Consider the following 26,261-nt stretch of genomic DNA (forward strand, 5'->3'; position numbering starts at 1 on the left):
GTTTCAGTGAACGCGGCTCACATTTCATTTCTCAGCAATTGTGTCTTATGCAACTGTGACGGAGCGAGCCTGATGCAAACATCTGTCTGAACCGACTCTTTTCTACATTATGGGTCTTTCCTGAAATGTGTCTGTCCTGTAACTGTGAATGACGTGGAAGTAAAAAATAGAATCTGAGCTGAATTTGACTGCGATGTGGGAGGACAAGTGTGGCAGCCACACACTACCACGCTGTTGATTTTTTACTGAGCTGTGTCTAGACATGAAGGCGATGAATCGACGCTCAGCACTCTGTCTGACCCGTTTGTCCCTGATCAAGGTTTACCTGCCTCTTTGTGTCCCTCAGGAAGGAGTTACCTCTTCACAAAAGACTCCAAAGCTCCTGCTGTACGATTTTTAAAAGAGTAACCTTAAACTCTGGAGACACTTTAAACATTATTGTTCTGGTCGTGTGGCAGCCAGCAGGCCTGTAATCGATTTTCAGGTCTTCACCTGTGACTGGAAGGGAATTTTAAACTGCCTCCAAGTGGTGACTTTAAGATAAGAAGCATCTCCCTTCATTTCTCTGCTTCTCACTTACACACATACATTTACACAGCTCTGTAAGATACTGTACAGGATGCAGTGCATTAAAGTGACTGTTGTAGAGGTGTAAAAGCTGAAAAATGTAATGATGAGGGACAGCAAATGGAAAGTCTGGGCTGAAAAATGCAGTAAATGTTACAGGCAGCGAGAGACAAAGAGGCTCAGGAGGAAGGAGATGGGACGGAAAGCTAACGAGTAAATTGATCCAAAGCCACCAGGGCTGAAAGTTGCACACTGCAGTCGTCATTAAAACTTTTAGATTGTTTCAGGCAGCCAAAAAAAACAACAACTTTGTAATGCTCCTTGTTCGCTCATTTCTTCATAATATTGTTAAATATGTACATTCAACAAAGAAGTAATTAATCATTTGCTGAGCTGCCAGCACGACATAATGCTTGACTGCTTGTACAAGGAGAAGTTCCATGTAGATGAGCACATGATCTATATGATGCTACATTAGACTGTCATTTTTTTGTGCCGTTGTGGTCATAATATAAACCAAGTAAACTGCACAGCAGATCATAAAGCTAAAACCCTTCAAATATAGCATATGTCTCTTTTAAAGCACTATAGCAGCCCCACAGTGTAAAAAAAAATAAATAAAAATGCAACATTATTTATGAGTCTCATCACAAATGTATTTGTCTTTATCCGGTGACGGTTGAAGTTGGTCATATAAACCTTTAGGAAGTGAAACAGATTGTTTTTACGCTGCTCGGGTACCAGTAAAAATAACAGAAGGGAAATGTCAATCAGTCCTAACAGAGATCTAATTAGCCAAAATAAGTGAAAACACCTGTGCAGGTGAATCACAGCGTTACATACTTCTGTGACACGAGGCCAACTACTCTGGTGTGGTCTCGACTTTTTGTCTTGACGCTGTAAAGGCTGTTTTCACGTATTTAATTTAACCCTGAGGTCTCTCCTGTCATGAAGGACTGGCAAAACTACTCTCTTTTGTTTGTTTTAGCTGAGGCCTTGAGCAACAAGAAAGCAAACACACCAACATATTGTTGAGTTGGGTTTTTTAAAAATGTGTGTTAAAAAGAGAACAAAACAAAAAAAAGGTCTTTCCTCTATAGTTTGGACTTTCAAGTTTGGATGGGTCTTTTAGTTGTCATACATACTGTATGTATCATTTGAAACAAGACGAGGAGTGATCAGGACCTACTAGTGTATTTGCTGGCTTTTTGTAGTAAAAATATTGGTTGTTTTTGTATGTGGAGGGGAAGTGTGCTGTCCTTCATTGAGCCCGTCAATGAGACCTATCTGTCCTGATTGAGCCTGTCAGGAGCTCATATTTCACAGTCAAAGTGAGATGTATCAGCCGTTATGTCCAACACCTGTGATGCAACCAAAATCTCCAGAGGAAGTTCTCACAATTCAGAGTATACGATGTGAAGATGCTCAGTGCGGCACAGTTCAAAGAATAACGTGGTTTTAGGTGCAATAGTGCTGTGACCAGTTGGAGTAACAAGGTTTTATGGACACCTGTTGCTGCATTTGAAAAAAAAAATACAGTTGTTCTTGCACTTTTCCATTAATAAAGTCAATCAAAATTAAGACATAACACACAACTCTTTTCCAGTATTCACCAAATGCTTTCTGTGACTTTGCCTTACTGCATTTGCTTCTATTTTCTTGCAGTTTCCTGAGAAAGAAAAAGGAAACAATCTCAAACAAAACCCAGAGGAAGGGACACATAATCACGTGTAGATGGATTGGTTCTCCTATTTTACCATTTAGATGTACTATTAATGCAGCACCAACGACCTTATTAAAAACCACAACTCCCCATCACATCCCATCATAATGAGACTCGAGCAATTTAACTTGTCCCTGACGAGAGCAGCGACCGGCTTTTAGTTGCCACTGGGTGTCGCTGTCCCGTCACACAGCAGCCGTGCCGGGGCGGGGGGCGGGAGGAGCGGGGGGGGGGGGGGGGGGGGGGGGGGACCTGACCAGTGGGCATTGAGCTTGGGTCAGGTGGAAAAGAAGGGGTGATTGGTTTACGAGCCGACATGCTCTCTTCTGATTGGACAGAAAGGTGCGAGAAAGAATCAGGCTGAGCCGAGAGAGCGGAGCCCCGGCAGCAGACTCCCCTACTCAGTCCCCGCTGACTCTGCCGGCTTTCAGCACGCTCAAACTGAGGACTGAGATGTGACTGCTCACCGGAGGAATACAGCGTGTTTCTGTGGGATTTCTTTTTTTTTTTTCTTTCTGTCAGCCGGATAATGGGAGAGGACAGGCGGGGAGTCATGCTGGCCGTGCCAACCACTTGGGTCGCGCTGCTCCTCTGTGTGATTACTTCGGTGTGCGCAGTGGAAGGTAAGAAAAGAAGGGACATTTCTCAGTGTCTGCTGGTGCGGGCTGAAGTCTTGAATTAATGCATGCACTAACTAAAGCACGATGCTTCACGAGGCTTTGTAATCCTTTGATTCATTCTTGTAGACGTAACTTTCTGCAGAGCTCTGTAGCCTCTACAAAGAAACTTGTGAATGTGGTGCTGCTTTGAGTATTAACACAACAAGTTTTCAGTGTGTTTGGGGTTGTAGATGAGGGCCATTTGTCTTTCAGTGGTGGAATTTGAAACCAACTGGTGCTTCATTATTGGAGACAGTATCAGTAATGGATACATGAAAGTATGCACATACATGAGATTATAGAGGGAAGAAACCTGCAGGCTTCTTCTAAAATGTTGTTTATTCTACTTTTAAACAGCCACCTGGACATTTTTAATGGCATAAAGCTCTATGTTCATATTATGTTTCAGGCTTAAACACACACACACACACACACATACACACTCATACACACTGGGAGTCCATAATGTACTCAAATATGCAGCCACTGTATAATAATATGAGGTGTTTAGTGTCAAACATTGCAGTGTTTCTCACCCCTGAGTGCACTGTTGTCGCTCGATTATCACACAGGCCGCCACTCACCTGGAGGAGCAGAGTGAATTATAATTACAGCTCACAGGTGCTCACTGACTCCACTGAAGCTGCTGCTGCTGCCGCCGCCGCCACCTCCTCCTCCCTCCCGCTGCTCCTTCTGCTGCTCCTCCCCAACATCACCTTTCACCCGCCCTGCTGTTTTCCACCCATCACACCCTCCCCGAAGCGCCACGTCCCCCTGCTCCTTCACCACACATCTCCGTCTGCCCCCTTTGTTGCACCTGATCTCCTGTCGCTCCTCTCAAAGCGTGAAACTCCTGCTGCCTCCGCATCACCTGCTGGCCCCTTGTTTTTACATCTCCTCAAGCGTCTCCTGCCGCCGCCGCTGTCTGAGCCTCGTGTTTTACTCCTTCTGCTTATCCGCCCTTCGCCCTGTTCCTGCTCCTTTTTCCTCAAGCATGGCCCCCGCTGCTCCTTTTTCCTTCTGCACCCCGATCATATCTTACCACTTCTCTCCGAGCATCACCTCCCTCTGCTCCTCTCTCAACATCACCTCCCTTTTTCTCTTGCTGCTACGCTCCAAGTATGACCTCCTCAAGCAATGCTTTTAGTGCTGTTTCTCCCCAAGCATCACCTCCTGTTGCTGCGTAAAGCATCTTCCACTGCCTCTGCCCCTCTCCAAACAATTTGCAACCTAAACCTGCTTCTCCTCAAGCACAATCTTCTTTTTCTCGTCTCTAAGCATCACCCTTGACCCTCTTCTGCTCCTCTTTGAGCATCTGTCCTTCCTACACTTCAAACATTGTTCCTGCTGCTGCTCCTGGCCTGTTGCCCCCGCTTCTTCTCTGCCAGTCTGCTCCTGCATCACCCACTCCTCTTCCTCTTCCTCCTTCTCCTCCTCCTCCCCAAGCATCACCAAAGGTCTCGCCCTTTACTCTTCTTCAGGTGTCTCATCCCGCTGTTCCTCCTCATGCGTCAGTTCTAACTTCACCTGCTGCTCCTGCTGAACCTCCAGCTGGTTCTTCCTCCTGCTCCTCTCCCTCCAGATCCCCTTCCCCTCCTCTGCTTATTCTCCTGCATTTTCTTCAAACAAGTAAACAAGTAGTCCTTCGTCTTGCTTCCTCCCCTTCTCCTCCTGCTGCGTCAGCCTCCACTCCCTTGTCCTCTGCTGCTTCTCCTCCTGATGCTGCTGCTGCTTATGGAAGCGCTAGATTAGTCTACTGCTGCGTTTTAATGGTGCGCGTAATGACGGGCTCCGTACTGAGTCTCCCCCATCATGAGACATGTAAATGTGTTGAAGGGCAGGTCTGCTTTGATTAAACGGAATGCTGTTGGAGTCCCTCTGTGTGTCTGTCTGTGTGTGTGTGTGTGTGTGTGTGTGCGTGCGTGCGTGCGTGTGTGTTTGTGCGTGCGCGTCTGTGTATTTGTGTGTCTGTGGGGGAGAGAGAGGTAGGAGGTTTAGCTGGAGACAAAAGTAGAGTGTGGGTGGTGGGTTGTTTTGTGGTCACGGTGGCCTTTTCATGGTAAGTAGGTGCCTAATGAACTGATGTATAAGCTGATCTGAGCCTATTGGTGTAAAATAGACCCACTGCTGACACAGTCGCTGTTATTATCTCTGCTCCGTGGACACTTTTATACCTTTGCCTTTGTAAACTCGGAGTTTTTCCAGAGCCTGCCTGGTGATCGCACCGGTGCTGATATTATTGGCTGATTCTCATCTCTCACAGAACAATAACAGCACATACTATACCGTCTGATAATGTAATTGAAGTAACAAGACACCGCAGTGCAGTATAAAAGATGGGTTTTGAAAAGGACTGCAGTCAACAATTAGCTCATTTATTGTTTTCTTGATTAATCAATTAATTGATTATTTGTTTGGTCAATAGAAATCATAATTTCCCGAAATTTGTCCCGAAATGCAGAAAATGCTTGAAATATGAGCATTTGAGAAGCTGCAACCACAACATGGTTGCTTTGTTGGGTTGGTATCAAACATTGAAGTGCCAAAATGAAGTATAGATTAGGGATGGGTCATAATTTTGGAATTTTTAGATAATCATTAAAAAAATGTTATAATTTAGGAGACTATTATCTTGTCTTATTTCCTTTGTTTTAAAAGGCGCCTGGTAATAATGCGTTACCACGACCAGTAGGTGGCAGTAATTCACCTAGAAGCTGTATAAAACTGACATGAAATGACAGAAAAAGGAGAAGAGAAGTGAGTTGCAACCAGGCTCTTACAAAAGGCGAATGAAGCTGTGAGATTAGATGCTGCGATGGTTCTGAGTGGAAGCCCTTCAAAAAAGTAAAAGTTACATAATTTAAAAACAAAAATGAGGTGCAGTTTTAACTTTGCCAGATAAAGCCAGAATATATTAAGTCTACTACAGGAACACACGGTCACCAAGTGAAGTGAAGTGAAGCAGCCAAACCCCACACTGGAAAAGCAGGACCTGGAGAATCTTTTGCATTTTTGGCAGGAAAGTCACTCAAATGGTTAATCAATTATTATAAAATCAGTTATCACTGTTGTGTTTGTATAGTGTGGCTGCAGGTTGTTGTTTTTTTCTCTATCTGTCTCTACCACGTTTCTCTCCCGTAATTTATTTTCGCCTGAGCCCTGCTGATTGTTGTGTAGGAAATGAGTGCATTTGTAGATTTGAAAGGTTTTAGTCTTGATCGTATCTGTTGTTTACAAAGGTAGCCATAAGCAGCTTTTTGAAAGCGTGAAGTCTGGCAGGCTTTGCAGTTTTGGGGAAGAGTGAAGATGCAGGGAAATCAGCCAGCATACTTGAAAAGTTCATTATCAAAACAAAAGTGTTAGTGTATTATTCTGGCCATACCTCTTGGCTGTCATTTATGTTGCCTGTAAATGCTGCAATTGTTCAACGACCTTTACATGCTCCCCCCCTCAGGATTTTCACCTATTCAGCGAGCCCAAAATGCAGTACAGTAATCCAGCGTTTGACCCTGTTATTTTGAAAGTCAATACAAACCCTGACCCAGCGGATATTGTTGGGTATAAGTGCTACATATCCCACAAACAAGCCTTGGGAGGGCTGGCAAAGTCATCCGCGTCTGAACCCAAATGCCCAGTCAGCAGCAGACTCTGTCACCGAAATTGCTGATTTGTGTCAGTGTTGAGTGTCGAGGGGTCGAGGAGTTAATTTCTTTCGACTTTTTCATGCAAGAGCTGCCGGTTGGAGCCTAATTTAGAAATCATGAATTGGTCTTACACTTCCAATAAAGGCACGGATAAATGTAACCTGCTCGTGTGATTACTTCTGCACATACAGTATTTATTTCCTTTCCTATACATAAACTGTTTCAGTCCTTCTCCCTGGAGCCTGAACACAAACACACCGTCGTGCCCCATCTGTCACCTTGTGGGAATACTAAAGGTTAAACATCATAGATCCGGTTTTAGATGCTGGTGTTAACATGACAAGCTGTAATTTGACTTTGTTCAGTGTGTGTGTGTGTGTGTGTGTGTGTGTGTGTGTGTGTGTGTGTGTGTGTGTGTGTGTGTGTGTGTGTGTGTGTTTGTGTGTGTGCAACAAATGAACAAATGACCTCCTCGGGGGAAACCTATCGCACCCTTATTGCGAATGGCTATGCAGATGACACATTGCGCATACATCCACAGCACAGCCGCCACACATCCACATGCATACTGTACCCTGCACCACGCTCTGTCGGCTCATGTTTTAAAGATGCTGTTTCTATATTCATCTGGTGACAGGTTATCAATGTGACAGACAGATGGTTGAACTGGGGAAAAGTAGGCGGTTGGAAGAAGATCCTTCGCACCGGTCCTGAGGCTTTTTCCCCACTGCTGCCCAGTCTATTCCTCCTCAGGGCCTGCCTTCAGTATTAAATATTTATTTCCACACGGCATCCAAATTGTTTCAGAATAAATTTGGTTTTCTTCTGCCGTCAGGTACTCGGAACCTGTGGGAATATTTACCTTTTTCCGAGAGACTCAGAGTCCTGGGCTTTGGTGCTGGGTTTCCCACGGCGGGTTGGGCATTAAGAGGCAATTTGAGATCAGTCAGTGTGGTATTAGACACTATACTCCTCTATACGCACAGGCTATCAGACTTCACTATCACAGTTTTCAGTGGTTCAGGAAGTCATTGCGAACAAAACAAGCTTAATGTTTACCGGGATGTGATTAATACGTTATTTTAGTGTGAAAATATATCCTTAACTATGAATATTCACACCCTGGCTGTGAATTTTCACACAACTCAACAATCCTGTTCTTATATTCCGGAAGAGTTCGTTGTTCCACTGTGTCGGTGATGAGTCACAGCAGTTAGTTGAGGTAAAATGGAGTGTTTTAATGCATACCTTTGGCATCGTTTCCGTACCAAATGTTTGGGTCACATCCCTGTCTGATGATTACAGATGCAATCTGTGCAACCTGTTCTAAAATGGTTTATACTCTAGCTGCTGCTACTGCCAGAGATTTTTTTTTTTTTTTATTATGGAAGGCTCAGGTCTTCACTTAAACTGTAAATTCTTTAAAGCTCTACTAAATCAAGTCTTTATAAGCAAATTGAAGATCCAATGCATACAGCTGTCTGAAAGTTTGCCATTGAAACCACACAGTATTCAAACATTTTCCTTTTAAAATTGCGCAAATAGCACAAGAAAATGAGCAAATTTCATCCACCCAAGGAGGCCATGAGATGTGACTCATGCAGACCTTGAGTCAAGGGGCCAGATGTATAAACAATGCGCATACATAAAAGCAATGCATATGTGATTTTTTACACATACACTGGTATTTATAAAAGAATAATGCTGAAAATATGTTTCATCCTGAGCTTCCTGTCTATACACTGTGATGTTGTTTGACAGATGCGTGCGATAAATTAGTGATACGGGCGCAATAAATAAGCTACAGCCATGTGTTACGGTCTGGCGTAAAGACAGCTGACCTGCTGTAGGAGAACCTGCCGATCAATGGAACTGCATTTCTTCCCATTGACAGCTATAATGAGCAGTGAAAGTGATGTCTTTCTCTTGAAACGGATGTATAACGGTGCTTGTTTATCCAGTTAAAGCTCACCGTGGGAGTGGGAATGAGGCTCGTTTGTCCAGTTCTACAATGATTGAGATTGATACATCAGAACCAGTCGTACATGCTGCGTTTTGAATAAACATTTCTTACAGTTTTAGGCCTGAATCTTGTTTTAAGGATATAGTCCAGGAAGTTTTGTCAAACTGTGCTTTTTACCCGGGTAAGATCCTTTCCTTTCAGTATGTGTATTGGATGAATCACATCCAACAAACCTGGACTGAGCATTTTAACTGTATCTAAACAAAGGTGGTTGCTTTTATATTTTTGGGGGCAATGTATGCCTTTTTGTGTATTCCCAAATTGAAGAGACAGAGACAGAGACAGAGAGAGAGAGAGACAGAGAGAGAGACAGAGAGAGAAAGACAGAGAGAGAGAGAGGCTTAATTTCAAAACTATTGAAGCAGCTTCATCCAATTTGTATGAGACTAAACTTTACCACCGCTGCAACTACATCAAAATAACAAAATACCTTCAACTTAACCACTGATATTGATCGATGACCAAATGTTAATGTGAGCAGGGTTTCCACGCCATTATCACAGCGAAGAAAACTGAATCTGTGAGTGATAATCTGGTGGAGCCAGGCAAACACAGGCCCCCACTTGGATGAAAACTACAGGCATTGTGATTGGCACCTTAACCCTACACGGCATATGCACGCCTTTGAAAAAGGTCAACAAGTAGTCGATTCGTTGATGACTCGATCAATTGAAACTTTGCTTGTTGAAGCCTCCCCAACGTGAGGATTTGCTTCTTTGCATTTGTGTTTTTTTTTTTTTACCATCACACATCACCTTGGACTGTGGCCATGTCAATTTTTCACTATTTTCTGACCTTTTATAAAATAAACAATTCATTAATTATAATGGTTGACAGATTGCAAAAAAAAAAAGAATGAACAATTGTAGGCCTGCTCCTTTATAAAGCCAACATTCAGTAAGTGTAGACATTTTAGCCCGTTGTAAACCTTAAACTTGATATCAAAAAGTCTGTGCTGTTGACCTACTTTAGCTATTATAAATAAGAGTACAAGATGAGCGTTCCCTGCAGCATATAACCTACTCTCTGAATATGCGCTCTATATTAGTCAATCAGCATCTAAACCACCTCCATTACAGACGTTTAAGTACAATCACCATTTCTCATCTGGAGCTGCCATTTCTGACATGTTTGAAAAAGCGTAAATTGATTTTAGCTGCGGAGAGAAGCAGAAGGCTTGTACATTATAAAACACTTCACCACCCAAAGTCCTCAGGTTATTTGCATAACAAACCAGTCTAAATAGATTATATTTCCCTAATATGAAGCTATAATTGATACCATTAGAGAACAGAGCACTGGTGGGCATGAAAGGACTCAAAGAATCCTTTGTTTCACCTAAAATGTTCCTGTTTCCTTTCACTGGGTTCCATTATACTGTCACTTCAACTAATTTGCAGCTCAAAGAGTCACATCAATACACCACTATGTTAGACAGACTGCTATGGCATGCTTCTTGAGTTGTGCTGTCTTCTGTATTGATTCTTTCTCTTCAACATGCAAGGTAAGCAATGGCATCAATTACCCTTTGTTTCAGACAAAGGCAAAATCATTTCTCTGCACTGCTGTGGTAGATTTCACCAATAAAAAAAAACCTTCATTTACCTTGACCTCAGGCTTCCCACCAACTGCTCAACCAACCGGCTGAGGTGAAAAAACAAAGGGGAGGCATGACACAATTTTCAAATATGCATTTACTTCTTTTAAATGCAAATCAGGCAGAGAGGGAAGATTGCAGAATCCTGAAAGAATTTAGTGACGGTTCACCACCATCGTTTCAATCCAGGAACACATGAATATTCTTGCGCGACACTAGTTATTCAAATATTCAAAACGTCACTAATGTATGAGTTATTATTGTTATTATTATTTTAATAGCAGTTCTATCCAATAATAATGTGTTCAACCCCAGATTGAGTAAAAAACAAATTAAGAATCTGTTGATAACTCATTTCATTATTAATTAATCGATAAAGTGTATGTTTTTTTTTTTAGATTATTTGACTGATTGTTTACTTCATCAAATAGATAATGAAAAGTACACATCACATGTTCCCAGAGCCCAACACATAATTCTTGCCTATAGCGAAAAACAGAACATCTTTTTTGAGAAGCTACAATCAATACAATAATTTTGTCCCACTTTTGCTTGATGACTTTAATAATGAATCAATCAAAAGTGTTGGCAAATCATTTTCTCTTGTGAATCACATCATCAAGAGAAAATCAATAAAGAGCAATGAATTTTAAGGATATGGTGGGCAATATTCCACATTTTTGTTATGGTCTATAAATCAGTGAAATGACGTGGAAAAAAAACATGTTCATCCATCAATACTTTCCAAATTCCCTACCCTGTCTGTGACACACTGCCCCAGCCCATTTAGTTCCTACTGAAGACAGACACTTTTGAAAAAGGGTTACAATTATATAGTTTATGTTTTTCAAGTCTAAATTACCTCGGAAACAGCTGGGCACTGCTTTTATTCTCAAACTGAAGCATTTACAGCAGTAAGAAGATATATGTGGGATTGACTTGAAATTAACGACAGTGCTCATGTTTGTAGTAATGAAGGAACATGTTGCCCAGTGCAACAGTGGTTCTGATTGATGTGTTTTTAATAGTTTTCAGACAACAGTGGAGCTCTGTTGTACAGAGTAAATCTATGTCAGGCTTTGGCTCTACAGAAGAATTGTATTCTGTTCTGTTTTTTTTTCATGCTGCATGTTGCATACTGCGGCTCTGAGCTTTAGACCTTTATAGCTCAGCATATGATTGAACATAATGGCCCATTATTTATTTGCTGGTTGTGAGTGGGCCCTCTGCCAGCCTCTTCAGGGTTCCTGCCGTGGGCATATGGTCTCACAGATAGCCGAGCTGGATATTAAGGACTGTGTCACTGCTGGAGAAAAAAAATAAAAAAATAAAAATTTAAAAAAGGGGGGGAGGGGGTGAGAGGACATAATGGCAGAGACAACGCACATCAGTTATTTTGCCTCACCTTGAAAAGGTTGCAGTGGAAAAAGTGCCCAATCAAGAATGTTACTGTTAAGGGAGGGAACAGTGATGCAGGACATTGAAATATTTTGATTATCAATTTAAGTCTCAATTACCTTTTCAACTTAGATTCAGCATTTTTTTGTTTTTTTTTTCTAAACTGGGAAATAGGTTTATCCGGAATTAACATAGCCCAAAATGATGTCTTAAAATTCCTCATCAAGATTTATTATGTTATAAAACAGGAAAACGCTTGAAATTGTCACATGAAAAGCAGCGGTGTAGACCAACTAAAATATCTCAACAGTGTCTGGATAAATTATGAAATTTGAAATATTCATGTTCCCCACAGCATTAATTGCAATAATGTTGGTGATCTCCTGAGTTTTCATCTTTCCCCCTCACAAGGTAAAAAAACTGATTTATGGCCACATGTCTGAACAATTTGCGTAAAAAGGGTTCCAGTGTTTCACCCCCAATTTTTTGACTGTTTTAAGTGCATCGTCCAGGTACTTGTAGTTCACCATTTCTACACTGGACAGTGTGAGCTCTGTTACGCACTCAAAATAGTGCTCAGAGTCTTACTTGATAAAAGACTGAAAGCATGAATTGATAATCAAAGTAGTAGTCAGTTAATTTGCTGTCACAGGTGTAAAATGTTCTAGCCTCCAAATTCACACATTTCTGCAGCTGTTAGAAGTAATCCGGTGTTTAGGTAAAACCAATCATTTTCTCAGAATGTTTAAAAAGAGTTTTCCACCAGTGGAAATCCCACTTTTTTTATTTTGAGAAAATGTGTAATTTCATAGTTTTAGCTCTCTACTAAAGTCTTTTGTCCCCCTTTCAGTTAAAACCTTATCAAGTCACGGGTGACCAAGCGTCTGTGCTCTTTTAAAGCGCTACGCGGCTTCACATTCGCTCCGTTTCATCCACACCTGCCTTCAACAGCCACCGGCTTCTGTTCTGTCGGCCGCCGCGCTGCTCTGCTGGGGCAGTGGGGCATTCAGGGCCTCTACTCAGGAACAGAAGGAAAGTGACCGCGGGGAAGGGAAAGATTATTGTTCAGGTCCGACACGTGTAGACTTTTGTCTGGCGAAATGTCACACTCTTCAGCCGTGCATGTATCATGACCCCGCAGATCAGGCTTTTTTGTGGTTTTATATTTTCCTCATTCTCCTCGCAAAATTTTCAACACAGCAGGGGGGCAAAGCAAATACCACGGCAGAGAGGGCAGGCAGGGGAGCGACGGTGGGCAATTTTACTTTGACAGTTTTACTCTGCACGACAGCAGTTATGATAGCAAATCTCCTGAGAGAAAGAGAGAGAGGATGGGAAATAAGTTGAAGCAAGAAAGACACATAAAGAGAAAGAAGAACCTGGCTGTTAGTCCTCTGCAGTTTGATGTATGGAGCGAAGAACCAATAAGTGTCGGGGCTCTCCCACTAGGAGCCATTTTAACAAGCATCTTTGTATCTGAGCAGCCGTTAGCAGGCTTGTAATCCTGCTTGGCAATTTCTTGCTGTTGTGGAATCATAAAGCAGTGAACAAGTGTGTATGCATACGCAGGTAAATATAACATAGCAATCTCTTTTTATCAGTTTATGCAACTGTGAGGCTGCGGCATGATACTCCCACAATGTGCTATATATTGTTTTTCTTCAAGATTTTAGTCTTTTAGATATAAAAGGAAAGATAAAAATGGGAGATACAAAGGTTGGCGTGCAACATCTTGCTGGTCACGAGCCAGATTCAATAGTCACTCTGCAAACATTCAGTGCACTGTTTGCTTTGAGCCCCTTGTCCACCGTTTGACTTCATTTCACAATGAGAACATTATTTTTACAGATACGTATAGTTGATCATTTGTATGAAAACTTACTGTACTGGAACACCAACCTGTTTGGTGTACAGTGAACCCTCGTTTATCGCGGGGGTTACGTTCCAAATAGAGACCGTGATAGGTGAAATCCGTGAAGTAGTAACCTTTTTTTTTTTTTACAATTATTATACAATGAAATACTCCATAATACATTGAAACCAAAGAACAAAACCTTTTTACAGGCCCAAGCATTTGTTTAACAAATAAAAGTACTGTATAAATGTTTTTTTTTTTTACAAATAACTACTGTACTGTAAAATAATAATTTTAATCATCAATACGAACTGAAGGCTTCAAATTGCTGAGATCGGCACCGCCCCACTGCGACCCGAGTCATTGGATTACAACGGGAGGAAATGAAAAATGATTATGAAAACAAATACAAAGTACAGTCGGACAAATAGTGACTCGTGTATTTCACTGCTCTTCTGACTGAGCCGCTGCATCCTGACTCCGCTCTGCAGCGGTTCTTTCTTCTAAAGCCGGCGGTGCAGGTGTGGTTTTTCAAGAGAAGAACATAGTTATCGGTAGTTGTTGTCGCTCTTTTTCTTCTGGGCAAAAGATTCTTATAAACCGACATGCCACCATCGATTATTTTTAATTTGGCAAGCTGTTTTACGTACGTGTACATATTAAACCGCAACGTTATTGACAAACAGGTAGAGAAGAAGCGGAGAGACTGTTTAGCCAATCAGAATGCAGAACACAATGCACGATGCAAATCCGTGAAGCAGCGAGACCGTGAAAGGTGAACCGCGTTATAGCGAGGGGTCACTGTACTCCACTTTCCATCCTATAAGATGTCATGGTTTTGAAAGTATTTCGTTTTTAGTTGAAATGCTAATTCTTGTTAATGTTGTATGCTTTAAATATGTGTAAGGGTTGACAAGATGTACAAGCACTTGCAGTGTAGACTGAAGTCAGGACATCTGAAATAAGAATGGAAGAGGCTATTTAGTCCCCATATTCAAGAGGGAAAAAAACAAAAAAACAGAAGAAAATTCTTGTTTTCATTTTATCTCCATATACACGAATCATCAGGTTACTGATACATGAACAAGGACAACCCAGCGTCTATAAACGGACTTCAAATATATGGAAATGTGTACGGTAAAAAGTAAGAAACCTGACTGACAGAATCCTGTCCCACAACGGTTGAAAACACTCCGTAAGGACACAGCAAAGCGTAACAGTCAGTTCTGGACCCAATTTATACTCGAAAATTGACAAACTCTGCTTTGAGAGCCACAAGAGTAAAAGATGGCGTGATGGGAGGGAGGGAAGCAGAGCTTCACAGAGGAAGAGCAGAGGTGGACGCAGCTGTTGTATTGAAGTCCTGAGGGTCGATCCAGGAGGAAACATGGGCACATCTTTGTGACAGCAGGTCAAACTGTGTGTGTGTGTGAATGCACTGAAGCGAAGCAATGCAGTTGACTAGACACCAGCACTTGACTTCCACGACCCTGACGCACACACACACAGTAGCACACACTTCACACTTACTCCAGCAGCATCTTCAAGGCACAAATGATGAGTGTGGCAGTGATTCAACGTGACGTGGATAAGGCTGCTGAGCAAAGGCTGAGAAAACAAGATAAAAATGTAATAATTTGTGGTAATTTTCTTGAAAGCACTGCCTTTTCTCTGAGTTTAGTTTTTCGTCTCTCCCGATCCTTCCTCAAACCCTCCCGCTGCAACTGATCCTCCTCAGCTTTCTACCTCAGAAAGGTCAACAAACTTAAAAACGTCCCTCCCAAGGCTTAACATATTTCTCACATAGCTGAAATTGTTTAGGGATGCTTGTTTTACCTTAGATTGCATGTGGAATATACATGTATCCTCAGTGACTCCAAAATAACCGCGGCAGGTTCACGGTTCGGAGCGACCTTGTGGTGAACCCCGCTGCCTGAAGTTACACCTCCCATCTCAATCCGACCTCTTCACCTCCGTGACTCTAATCTGATGAGTTTCTGAAAAGAGAATCTAGTTTTGAAGAGTTTTTCATGGCTGTTCCCTACCTGCACTTCACTTAACAGCACCTCTCAACAGTGCCAAAGTGGCCTCTCAGCATTTGATTAAATAACAGGAGATCTAAAATGGTACATGTTCAAGCACCTCATCCTGCAGAGAAACACGTGAAATCCACTGTATGAAAGTGAAATCATCCAATTTAATATTGCAGAACCTGTTAAATTGAAATCATAAATTGATGTGTAAACTGCTAGTTTTGCATTAAGTGGTAATCTGAGCTCCCTGCTACTTCACTTTTCTGGTTGTTGAAATGGTCCCCGCTATAGAGTGTATGACAGAATGACACGCTTTTACTCACTGTGGTTTTTGTTTGATATAACTTTTATAGAGGTCCAAAGTTAAAAAAAATCACATAAGAAAAAAATCTAATCTGGGATCAGAGCCTTCCTGTTTCAGCTTTTCCCATAAACCCATCAGGTTCACCGTCATGGTTCTCCGAAAGAGGGAAGCCGACGAACAAGTATGTTGCTTGTGGTTAGTTAAGGCAAGTTGATATGAACAATTTCTAGCAGCAATGTCTTAAGAAGATGCCAATTTAAAATACAATATGGAGAGTAGACCGCTGGCACATGCTGTGTTTTTTTCACAGAAAGCGTGGCCGCACCCACATATTCACGCAGTCAATTTGGGTCTTGGTACGCCAGGCTGCTTCAAGTGGTAAAACCGCGTATCAATACTGAGTCCTTACTGGGCCTGGGTTTGAGTTCGGCTTGGGTCCCGTCATCCGCTCTCTCTCTCTCCTGTACCTTTCCTGTAAGAAGAAATGTCAAAAGTAAAAATCTAGTAAAGGACATGCTTTATAAATGGTTTGTCTTCTCCATACCTACAGCGTAAGACCCAAAGATATTCACTTTGATATAATACAGACAAAATCAGCAAATGATCATGTTGGAACCACAAGACTTAATTGGTCGATTGTATCAACTAATTAATTTATTAATTGTGGTATTTTTTTCAGTGTGATCGCTAGAAACAGGTTCAATTCCACCCTCACTGTACTGATATCGCAGCAGAAATCTCAAAAACATCAAGAGATTTGATTTAATTTCGCGAATCTGCCTTTCAGTGTTTATTCTAAAAAAAAAAATCTGATTAGCCTATTGGACTTTCTACCGGTAAATAATCAGTGAACCCACAGTGCTGCCTGATGCTCTGCAAAGGTTTCTCCCTCTCGCGGGTCGAGCCAGCAGCCTCTCCGCCCTCACACTGGTCTGCAGTGTGTCTGGTAGCGTGCGGCTCCACACTGACTTGACTGCGCGTCATACTGTGCGAGCATGTGTCGCGCAGCCACGCTGCACATTCTTCGTTAGCATAAGGAGCCTCGCTGAGCCGGCGGATGTCTATCAGGCTGGGCTTTCGGTCGAAAAATCTGTCAACAGATTGACCTGCTGATAGACTGAGACTGTCAGGGGAGATACAGCAGAGGCCTGGTGGCATGTGGTCAAGCTGATATCTCTTTCTCTCTTTGATCATTTCCGTCTTTCTCTGGCTGTCTCCGGGGAGACGAGCTGAGACACATCTGACATGTGATAAACAGATCTGTGACTAATGGTCCGCTTTAATAGAATACAAATTAGATGATTGGACAACCTCGTTTCTGCCGAGGAAGGATTATATACTTATAGTTCATCTGTATGGTGGGGGATGGTAAAAAGACAACAACATTAAAACTGGTGCAGGAGCTTGGGTTTGTTTTTGGGGAAGTTTTGATTGGCTCGTTGGGTCACAACACGCCTAAGAAAAATTGTATAATCGTGTTCAAATTACCTCGTCAGTCAGTGACATTTCACGCTGATTGATATTTCAGGATACCAAGTAAATGCCAGCCAGATGTTTTTGGGGGAATTGCAGCGTATCCCTCGGCCTGCTGTATCTCCTGGTACATCTGAATACCCTGCTGCCAATGCACTCAAGACAAAAATGATTTAATTGTTTGGCGCTGGTGATTGTTTTTTTTGTCAATTATTGTCAGAATATCAGAACAACATTTATTGATAGTTATGTGTTGTTCCAGCCGGGGAAAAGGCTTTCGGTTTGTGTCAGTTAGAGTTAAACAGTTAAAATCAAATATGTAAATTATTGAAAGGTTTTCAGTTGAGTATCATTATCGTGGCTGGACTCAACAAACATACTGTAAGAAAAAAAACCCACTAAAAATAGACAATGTACATGTGTGGTGAAGAAAATTGGAAAGTTGTTAAAGTCATATTTTAAAGCCAGAAATATCAAAAGGTACACTGCTAACCCGGGGTTTTGTTTTATTTTACTTTCTTCCACTTTCTGTCTCCCGTGTATATTTTAATCAATATATTTTGTTTTCTTTTTACAAAGATCAAAGGTAACATTTATCACTTTGAATAATAAAAGAAAACAGATCCTGAGCAAGAACAACAAAAATGTTCCCTTATCAAACATCAGCCTGTGTTCATGAGCTACTTTTTCTTTTCAATTGTCAGTGTCCTCTAGCACGTCTACCTCTGTCCACTTCTGTCTATGAAAGGTCCAGATATTTGTGTGCCTCTCAGGACATAAATGTTTGTTTTTTTCTAGTTGTAAACATGACAACATTTCTTTGTTCATTGAGTAATCTTTGGTGCATTAGTTTTCTTCCATAACACTGCTGTGGGTCTTTACGCTTTCAGCACACTAAGGGTCCAGATGCATTTCACACGTACTATATGTACATTATAGATAATAGAAAAGAAAAAGTTTTTGTATTTTGTATATTTTGTATTTATTTTCTCTGGTGTTACATACAGTTTTTTTTTTTGTGCATTAGCCATTTCTGATGTTGGCTAAAAAAAAGAGCTTAAGTGGACAACCTGATGGCCCAGTGTTTAGGGCTCATACCATAGACTGTATATACAAAAAAATGGACGTCACTCATAGTTTTCATGACAAGCAGTTTTGAAGCTCAGGTCCAGGTGACTCTGGCCGTCACCATTTTGGCAATGCCTGAGTCGGCTTTACTCCGTCCTAATCCAAAACTGGGCAGAGAGGTAGTATGGGTGAGCTGAGGTGAGCCAAATAAGGCTTGATTGCCAAAACCTGCAGGCAGCTCATAAACTATGACGACACCCACCCGTCACTCAAAGCAGCCACGTCCTTAATTATGCATAATTAATACCATTTCAACGGGTGAATTATATGAAAAAGTTTGCCTCTGTACAGTTGTCATGAATGGAGAAAATACCTATGGAGACAAAAAAAAACCTGTGTTTTGTACCAGGCTGCAAACTTGTTTAATCTCTGCTGTAAAGTTTGTCATTTTAGCATGGAGGCCTTGACTCACTTTTAGAGCCAGCCTCAAGTGGCCATATGAGGAACTGCAGTTTTTTTACGCTTCCTATTTGGATTTGTTTTTTTCAGCCCTGGATGTTGCCGCTTGCCGCATGTCATGGGTAGTGAGTCCCCGGTTCACTTCCCAGCTGGTTGGACCTATGCTGCTCTATTTCCCTACATTTTCTGTCCATGTCTGCTGCTCCCGTCTAATATAGACAAATTGCCTAAAAAAATAATCTTAAAGCAATTATGTAATTTGAGGAACTGTGCTGCATTAAGAACAGTTTAAGTGATCTGTTTCTTCATACAAAGAAAAGTGATTGTAGGCTGGCTTCAATACGCTGGAGATGTGCATTTTGCTGTACTTATTTTTTTCCTCTGCGTTGCCTTCTCAGTGCACTTATATAAACCTAAGAAGCTGTAATGCTGCTGTGGGTGTATTCTTTCAGAAGAAGATGAGCCTGTCACCGTTTGAGATGCAGTGCAGATGTACTTACTGTCGACACACAATACGCACTGTGGCCCATTTCCTTTCAGCGGCGTTGAAGAGAGACCTTTTCCATCTAACTTTTTTCTGATCACAAGTCACTGCTATAACGATTCTTTGATAGACTCCGGCGGGTTTCTAAATTACTATCAGTTTACTTGTTAAAGTGAAAAAGAAGCAGCAAATGAAAGAATATTTACTTCAGATTGATTTTCATGAAATATGTGGGGGATTCAGGCTTTGATGTTGGGGCTCAGAGATTACATGTTGGCGTTTGGAGCTGTAATGCTTTAGTGTGTAGCTCGCGGTTCTGCCTCGTCTGACTTCGTGTCACACTCATCTTTCATTTCTGACTGGCAGCTCAGAGACACACACAGCGAAAACATTAGACGTCTCTTGATACTCTTAAAGCTCTACTGGATTTTGCAGCATATAGTTTTATAAATTTGTTAGTTTTTGTTTTTTTTGATAGTTAAAGAAGTTGTTTCATTTAATCTGTACTCTACATGTCATATTTAAATTTGCGTAGGCTTTCAATCTTAACGTTAGTACAGGTTCATCTCAAGTACCCGAGTCGGGGACGACTGGCCGGAACGCTGCGTCAGCCGGACCGACTTCCACCCTGACCAAGTCACTTAGCGTGATCTGTACTCACATAGGTTTCGATAAAGTGAACCTGAAAACAAGAACCGCTGGCTAAACCGTAAAATCATCTAAAACATTTTTATTTTATTTATATTGCGCCAAATCCCAACACAAGTTATATCGGGTCACTCAACATAGTAAAGTCCTCACGGAAGAACTTTACAAGCATTAAGAGATGGAAAAAGAGAGAGCTGTATACTGTAGTTCAGGGAACTTGAATCTAAGGTAAGAAATGTAAGACTTGTAGTAGTAAAGAATTTAAACAGTCAATCCCCCCCCCCCCCCCTGAGTTTGAAAAATGAATTTTGGAGAATGACTGCTGATTTGGAAATTGTTAGAAGTCCATTGATAGCTGAAGATTGGACAGTACAAACAAGAATTGCCATTGATTAATTGACTGATTATTATTATCGGCTGGTGAGTTATTAATGTCCATAACAATATCCGAAAGCCAGGAGGTGATGTCTTCAAATAGCTCAGTCTCATCAACACGCCAAAACTCAAAGACCGGTTTCGTATCACACAAATCAAAATTCTCCCAATTGAGAAGTTACAACTTGATGACGCTCAACATAATGCATGATGAGTAGTTTGCATGAAATAATCAATTATCAAAGTAGTCACTTGATTTTCTGTCAATCAACTAATGGATAAATTGTTCCAGCTTTAGTGACAATACACTTTTATTATGTCGATACAGTGTTATTTTTTTGAAGGGGAGACACCGATTTTATCCATAAATTCCAGTTTAATAGTCAGTCCAGTATTATCCAGCCTGTCAAAACAGTTACATTATGTGTTGCGTGGTTCGGGAAGAGATTTGCGAGATTTGCGAAAATAACCCTGATTACGTCGACAGTTATCTCAGCTTGGGCTTGAAGATTACACATTAATACCAGAAAGCATATTGGTTGCATTATGGGTAAGTGTCTGGAGCTTGACACCTATGAGGGACTAAAAGCCATGATATCTCAGGGACTTAGATTTGACATTTAGACATTAAAAGGAGTGGATTTATCGTTATTACAGTGAAACGGTAACGTAGGAGTAAAATATTGTTAGTAAATCAAACTATAAACTTTAGCAGGGAAAAAAAAAATATGCTGCATTATGTAATATTATTGTATTAATTCAAACATTAGCTTATCTGTATCTTAACATATAACCACCTGTAAAATCCCAACTCTGGTTTCCAGTCTCCATGCTACACTGAGGTAACAGTCAAGGAGTATAACGGTACACATAATTCACGGCAAAATAAGGTATGTGCTTTGGTTTTGGGTTCATGGTTGCATACATTTTGGGGACAGCAGGGAAAGCAAACAAAAATGAATTGTGTCTAATTTTTGATAGTTCTCACTGTAACATCTAAGGCTCGTACTGTAAAAGACCTGTTTGCTCTCATGTACAAAATAAGTCAAATGAAATAGATCTACGAAGACAAGCGCAACATATTCATCATTGACTTAAATGAACCATTAAAGCCAACAGGTGTAGTTTCAGCCTCAGAAATCCCACTGATGCACATCCCACACATTCAGGTGTGCAGCGATTATTTTCTAAAGCTTTAGAGTTGCACAAAGTGGGGTTGCCTTTCTCCTTTTTTTTTTGTTTTTTTGTCAACACTGAGGACAAAGCAACCTTGTTTGAAAACATTTTTTTTTTTTTACCAGAATTTTTCTCTCGACAAAAGCGAGCGGGTAGCCGGGTTCAGTCTTAACTCCACACGGGGGCTGGTCGGTTAACCCCTTACAGTGTGAGCAGAGAAGTGTCGCAGGATCTGGTCATGCAGTACGAGTTAACATATTGTACATGTAGAATAAAACTTGCACAGTGTCTGCCCAGGTTTCAAGGCTAAACCCTTTTAGCTTGCTACAGCTGACAGATGTGTTTTTTTTTTTGGTGCAATTCATTTGCATATCAATTTGCAAATATTCAACGGCAACAAAGCTACAAAAATGAAAAAGACAACGATCTCCAGGACGACGTAGGTTATCAGAATAGTACGGAATTTACATAGTTCACTTCAGATGTATTTGACTTTTTAGTGCGCAGGCGAAAGCAAGGTTAGGCCGACGTACCAAAATCTCCTCTTTTTTTTTTTTTTTTAGTCAAATGAGGAGGAGCACGACATTAAATCCTTCATTTTGCCGAATTAATGAGCCGACGCAAAATCTTTTTCAACCCTTTTTTGAATAACAGTCGCAAATTCGCTGCCGATATCAATAGTTTCGATGTGCAAATATTTGCAGGCACGTATCTAGCATTTTGTTTTTGTCACACCCCCCCCGGCTTGTAAAGACCTTAACCCTGCTAAATTTGGGAATTTTTAGTCTGGTAGTGTGAATACGTAGACAGGAATAGACCTTTTGCAGTAACTGTTTGGATCACAAGGTGTACCGAACCGAGGAAGGATCATCCCAAACCGAGTGGCGCTTTCCGAATAGTTTAGGACGAACAAACACACCATTAAAACCCCGACGAGAGTCTCGTATTTCTTCAATACTTAATGCACATTAATGTCATTCTAAATATGCTTTTTGCATTAACGTGGAAGACTCTTTGCTTAAACCTGACACCAGTAATCACGCATGGTGACAAATTACAGACAGAATCATCCTGCTCAATCTCTGCAATATATTTCACAGTATTTTCCACACCCATAACCTTTCATTTGTGGCTACAGAAGCTATATTATCCTCGCTCGTGCCCACTCATGTAGCCCTCCGAATTACCCGCCCTATCAACGCACCGAACATCACTTTAACAAATGATCCACAATGTGACAGTGTCTAATGTGGCTTCTACACTCACTCTCCTTCAAAACATGCATGTCAGTTAGAGGCCTGTTCCCCTCGCGTTAGTCACAAAAGCACAAAGGATTCTGCCACGGTGACAGACTGGGTGCTTCACATGGCGCTTGTGTCTCAGAGCGAGCGTGTGCACGCGCGCGAGTGCGTGTTTCTTTTTGTGGTAGTGGTAGTTTCATGTTAACTTTTCTTTCAGAGAGGGAGAGAGAGGATGAGAAAGACAGGCTTCACTGGGGCTCAGTTCTAAAAATACGATCCCCAGTATGTTCTCATTTTATTGTTGTGCCATTCCTATTTTCTAAAAGACAATAAGTTATTTATTTATTCATTTTACAGTGACTAGCACACCCCGTTGTCTAAAAACTCAATATGTTGCAGTTATATTTATAGTGACAAGCCTCTGCTGTGACAAGCAATCATATTTCAGAGAGCCACGGTGCATCTTCTGTATTCTAAAGGCCTTGTTTTTACTGTGTTCTATTGAATTATATCTAACATATATGTCTTTGTGACAAGGATAAAAATTCAACATGTGGCAGCAGCATTTCGCGACCTTTTCTGGCAGCAACCGAAAAAAAATGGAGAAAGCTCTGAAGTGTGAAAATGTGCAGGTATTAGGAGGGATTTAAGGGGCCTTTTTCAGTTTCACAAAAGCCGAGATAGAAGGTTTCTCTAGGACACCGATTACATTTTATTTTTTTGCAACGGTGATCAACATGTCCTCTTTCATCAAGTGAAATCAGAACTCCGCATATTTTCTAGGTCGAGGCTGCTAACAACAGATGTGGGAATAGGAGGAGAGGTGAAATCAGGGGCTGAAAAAAAAGAAAAGCCAGAAAAAGACACAAAGAAATAGACCACAAAGTCTGAGACTGAGAGAGTGTGTGTGTGTGTGTGTGTGTGTGTGTGTGTGTGTGTGTGTGTGTGTGTGTGTGTGTGTGTGTGTGTGTGTGTGTGCGTGCGTGCGTGTGTGTGTGTGTGAGATCTCTGTGAGGCGCTTGTTCAATACGAAACTGTGACACAGATAAGTGCTCATGTGTGACAGCTCGGTTGTTCTTTATAACTCTGCGGCCTGGTGTTTCCATTCACAATAACAACAACAACAACAACGACGACGTGTCAGCAATGGAAAAACAACCTGATACCTAAAGGCATTGGTTACACTTGTGCACACGTCTAATCCTGAAGATCTGTTGCTGTGAGATGACACTGTTTTGTGGGCACACTTGGCCTGAAAACGTCTATTATGTGTTTCTGATGGATGGATGAAATCTGTGTCCGTGCAGTTCTTTTCTTGTCGGATTATCGCTTTACCACCTCTTGTTGGGAAGTTTTCTGTTCGTAGCAGCTGATAGTCACACAGGAAAAAACTTTAGGACATAAGAGTATTTATTGTCCAATACAGATGTTATGGGGAACATATTACATTTCTGCCCACATGACCAACATAAGTCTGATATCAACTTTACTTTTAGCTTTAATTTTGCTCTCGTCAACTTGATTAAAATATCTCGTGCTACCTGCTGCTGAGAATGAACCAAAACAGGGAAGGTGTAGGTTTTAAGACCAAAACAGGGCACTCAAAGACACTAAAATGCTATTCAGAGGGGAACTGCTGAGTCAGATGATTGTCTGTGGGTTTGTCACCTGTGGGCTAGGAATGTTAGGATTGGCTACCAGAAATCAATAACTCGATACCAAGTTCAATAAGCTTACATGAGGGCTTTCTTCAAACCCTACTTGCCTGTTTTACTTTAACAGTTATTTAACACTATGATGCATTACATATTGTTCGCCTGTTCAAAATCTTTGTGCCAAAGATTACTTTTTTTGAGAGCAGGGATGAAGGTTCTTGAATTACCTGTCTTAGTAAAATAATTTTTAAATGTGTAGGAATAAGAGCTGACCAAAACTCCTTTAAGAGGTGCGGCACCTAATTTAGCTGCCATCGGAGCTGGAGAGCAAAATGCTTAAGTCTATAAAGAGCAATTCAGCAACCTCAAGTGGAACTTTGACACAGGGATATTTCATCATCGAGACCACTCTTGACATGAACAAACCTTTAAGAATAAAGCATCACTGCAGGAAATGGAGCCCAGGAAGCAGTAAGCTCTATGAACACAGGTCTTCAGGTGAGTTCATTATGCCCAGTGGAAGACGTTCAGCTGGAAAAACTGTAGCACATGCAAAGATTCTGAGGTCCATAAATTTAAGCAACCTCTTGATAACCCCAAAGGTTCAACTAATGGCTCGGTAATCATCATCAACACTTAATATGCTGCCAACCTATTGGTTGGCCTTTTCCCGGTACCAGTGCACATGGTGGCATGCTCAAATACCTAAATCCCTGCAGTGTGTGAGAGCAAATAAACAAGGATTAGATATTTATACACTTCTACACAAATGCGATAGAGTATAATCTGGGGTTCTTTTAAATGTTGCCAGCAGAAGCCTGAAGTCAAGGCTTACATTTGTGTTTCTGCACTTAATGGAGTGTTAACAGAGCCCAATGTACCATGGGAAGTACAGTGGAGGATGTAAATAAGCACACAAAAGATAAGTTAAATAAACCAGCAGCTACAGCGTCACGATAGAGTGAGGAAGACTCTAACCTTGTTATTTGAAGGTTGGCTGCTATTGATTTTTACACACAATTTCTAGGAAAGTAGTGAACATTTCTGGTAATTCAAGGTTAATTTACCATTCAGTGCATCTTCAAATGGGAACCAAAATGCGAAAATGCTCCCAACTCAAACTCCCTCTTTGCTACATGACATGATGGTGTCATGCTATTGAAGCAGAATTGTAATTTTGCCCATAACATCTACGGCTCCTCGTGTAGCTCCACTGATGCTGCATAGTTATGTCTATTTTTCTGCTGATACGATATGTTTTTTTTTTTTTTTTTTTTAACTGCTGAGCAGACTCTTTTAAAGACACCCGGGTCAGCCTATTAGCCAGCGCTTCGGAGTGATGTTGAAAGTGGAGATTACTGAGTGAGACTTTGTAGGCTGTGTACGAGCCTGATTTTGGCTGAAGGGGACTGCGTGCAGATAACAGCAGTTTCGAGACACCAGAGTATAATACGAAGCCTGCTGGAGCTCCTGTGGGCCTTTTAGAAGAGAACATGTTTGACATGAGCTAAAGCTTGATAATACTGAAATATACTTGTTTTTTGTTCTTTTCTTTCCAGCTTTTTGTTTAACTGTTCATCGAGTGCTTAAGTTTAATTACATCATTCCCTGGATTTGTGTGTGCAGGAGTTATTTAGATTTTAGATTCATAACTGTCACCGTAATTGATTTTTTTTTTTTTTTGGGGGGGGGCATGTGAGGTTGAATTAAAAGAAAAGCAGCACTGCATGAGTCCTGCAGAGTTGGTGTGTGTGTGTGTGTGTGTGTGTGTGTGTGTGTGTGTGTGTGTGTGTGTATGTATATATATAATTATAAGTGCACATCTGCTTCTGAATGTGTGCTCTGCTGACTGAGTTGCCCTTCCATGATGCTGTGTCAT

General features: G+C 41.3%; 1 protein-coding gene across 1 annotated transcript in view; it reads left to right on the forward strand.

Annotated features, from left to right (window-relative positions):
* Positions 1 to 2,595: 2,595 nt before the first annotated feature.
* Positions 2,596 to 26,261, forward strand: part of LOC138624503 (ephrin type-B receptor 1-like) — an 85,556-nt gene continuing 61,890 nt past the window's right edge. Inside the window, exon 1 of the mRNA XM_069704761.1 lies at positions 2,596 to 2,913. Coding sequence (XP_069560862.1) covers positions 2,820 to 2,913 — 94 coding nt within the window. The 5' untranslated portion in view covers positions 2,596 to 2,819. The remainder of the gene's footprint in view (positions 2,914 to 26,261) is intronic.

This window comes from Brachyistius frenatus, unplaced genomic scaffold (genome assembly GCF_029030835.1).
Source record: "Brachyistius frenatus isolate BFR_SWC_R1_liver_20210118 unplaced genomic scaffold, ASM2903083v1 Contig_52, whole genome shotgun sequence".
Classification (NCBI taxonomy): Eukaryota; Metazoa; Chordata; class Actinopteri; family Embiotocidae; genus Brachyistius; species Brachyistius frenatus.